The sequence below is a fragment of the Fulmarus glacialis genome, unplaced genomic scaffold (genome assembly GCF_000690835.1).
Source record: "Fulmarus glacialis isolate BGI_N327 unplaced genomic scaffold, ASM69083v1 scaffold16318, whole genome shotgun sequence".
NCBI lineage: Eukaryota > Metazoa > Chordata > Aves > Procellariiformes > Procellariidae > Fulmarus > Fulmarus glacialis.
Genome location: NW_009229094.1, coordinates 82,480 through 84,269, shown reverse-complemented (window position 1 = coordinate 84,269; position 1,790 = coordinate 82,480). Strand labels below are relative to the sequence as shown.

The following is a 1,790-nucleotide window of genomic DNA, read 5'->3' as shown; positions in this document are numbered from 1 at the left end:
TATGGCAGTCTTTTTCTACAGATACTGACTTACTCTTTTAATACAAATATGATATTACCTTGGCAGTTTTGAAGAACAAAGTTATCTCAAGATATCAAACATCAGTAACAAACTCTGATAAGCACAGCTTCTTGAGAACTTGCTTTAACAGCATTTCTTCACAGTGATATTTATGAAAGGTTGGAAAAAGATTAGCATAAAAGATTTCCATCCTTTTTCAGTTTTTATGCAAAAATCATTACTTTATATTGGTAATTATAAAATTACAAACACTTTCTATAAGTAACTGCATCTGTAATAATGATAGAAAAAGTTATCAGTAAGATACCTAAAATGAGGTTTGCATAAAATGATAGTTTGAAGACAACTAGGTGCATCTTTTTTAAAGTAATAGTAAGGGAGGTAACTTAATTTAGAATAAGCAACACAGTAGTTTAACAGAGACAACCTAATAATCAATTAAAAAAGCTCATTATTTATTCATAAATGTTTAAAAATAAAGGAATTTTGATGAGGTGAAATCAACATTTAAAAAGATATGATGAAACATTTACTCTTAATCTTAGTTTTGGCACTTCATTGGAACAATTACTTTACCAAAGACCAAAATATGTATAAAAGATATAGAGCTCCTTGACATACCTTGCAAATATAGTACATAAGTACTGGCAAACACTGAAAACATAGTTAAACATTCCCACAGATTTGCACTATTCATGCATGCACTATTCAGACAACAGCATTGTATCTATGTTCTTGGCGGTGACAATCTTGTATTACTTAGGTATTTTAGGCCATTTCTTCAGCAGATCTTATTTCTGATTTAAGTCTTACAAATTCCTTAGCAACTTCATCATTGGTCCTCTGAGAAAGTATTCTAAGAATTGTTAACCCAGTTTCATCTACAGAGATGTTTCTCAACAAGGGGTACCAAGATGCACAGCTGCCTTTCTCTGCTATGTTTTGCAGCTGAATAACTGTCATTCCTATAATGCGATCTTCCCTAGCAAAGCAGTAATCTTTCACTGAGAGGTGAAGTTCGTAGGCTCCTGGCTTATCTTCGTTACTCAAAATGCTGCATGGATTAAAAATATGAATTTAGAACAAGGAGTTCAGTTTAATTCCCCTAAGAAATGAACGTACTCTAGAAATCTTGTAAAAATTAAAGTGATAGTTTAATTTTTGTAGTTCCATTTTGTTGCAACAGAATATCATTTAGTTTTAAACCTCCTACACAGTTAACCTTTCAGATGCTACTGAAGATGTAGCCTCTGTTCCCACTGACCTGAACAGAGAATTCATTATTCCCTCAATATCTGAAATAAACACTGTTACCTTTCTCTAGAAAGTACCCAAAATGTTCAACTAGTTCCACAACTATCATAACCACATCTTTAAATCAACTGCAAAAAATAAAGAAAATCACTGGCAGCAAGCTTCAAAAGGAGCTTTGTGGTCAGACACTGAGAAAGTGAACTCTGTCCTAGTCAGGGTCGGTGGGTAAGGGGAGGAAAATGAGTTGGCCTCAGTTATGAAAGGGGAGGAGGAGTAAACAGGTGAAGAGTTGCTCTGAAAAGTACTAAATTTAAAACTCCAGGTTAGGTGGAAGTTTCTTATTGTTTTAAGAATTAAATAATAGAGATAAATAATACTATTAATGTATGCACAACCCTTTACGTATAGATATCTCAACAGTCATAAAGGCTCAGATATCTAGCAGTAATAATTAATGCTTCAGTCCAGATAACTACTTAGGCAAATAGATTCCTAGGTATATAAATAGTTATTCC

General features: G+C 33.0%; 1 protein-coding gene across 1 annotated transcript in view; it reads right to left on the bottom strand.

Moving 5' to 3' along the window:
- Positions 1-397: 397 nt before the first annotated feature.
- The window catches only part of LOC104081124 (protein unc-13 homolog C-like), a gene marked incomplete at its 5' end in the record, with an annotated part of 78,129 nt that continues 76,736 nt past the window's right edge, over positions 398-1,790 (bottom strand). Inside the window, one exon of the mRNA XM_009583741.1 lies at positions 398-1,075. Within this exon, the coding sequence (XP_009582036.1) occupies positions 790-1,075 (286 nt within the window). The remainder of the gene's footprint in view (positions 1,076-1,790) is intronic.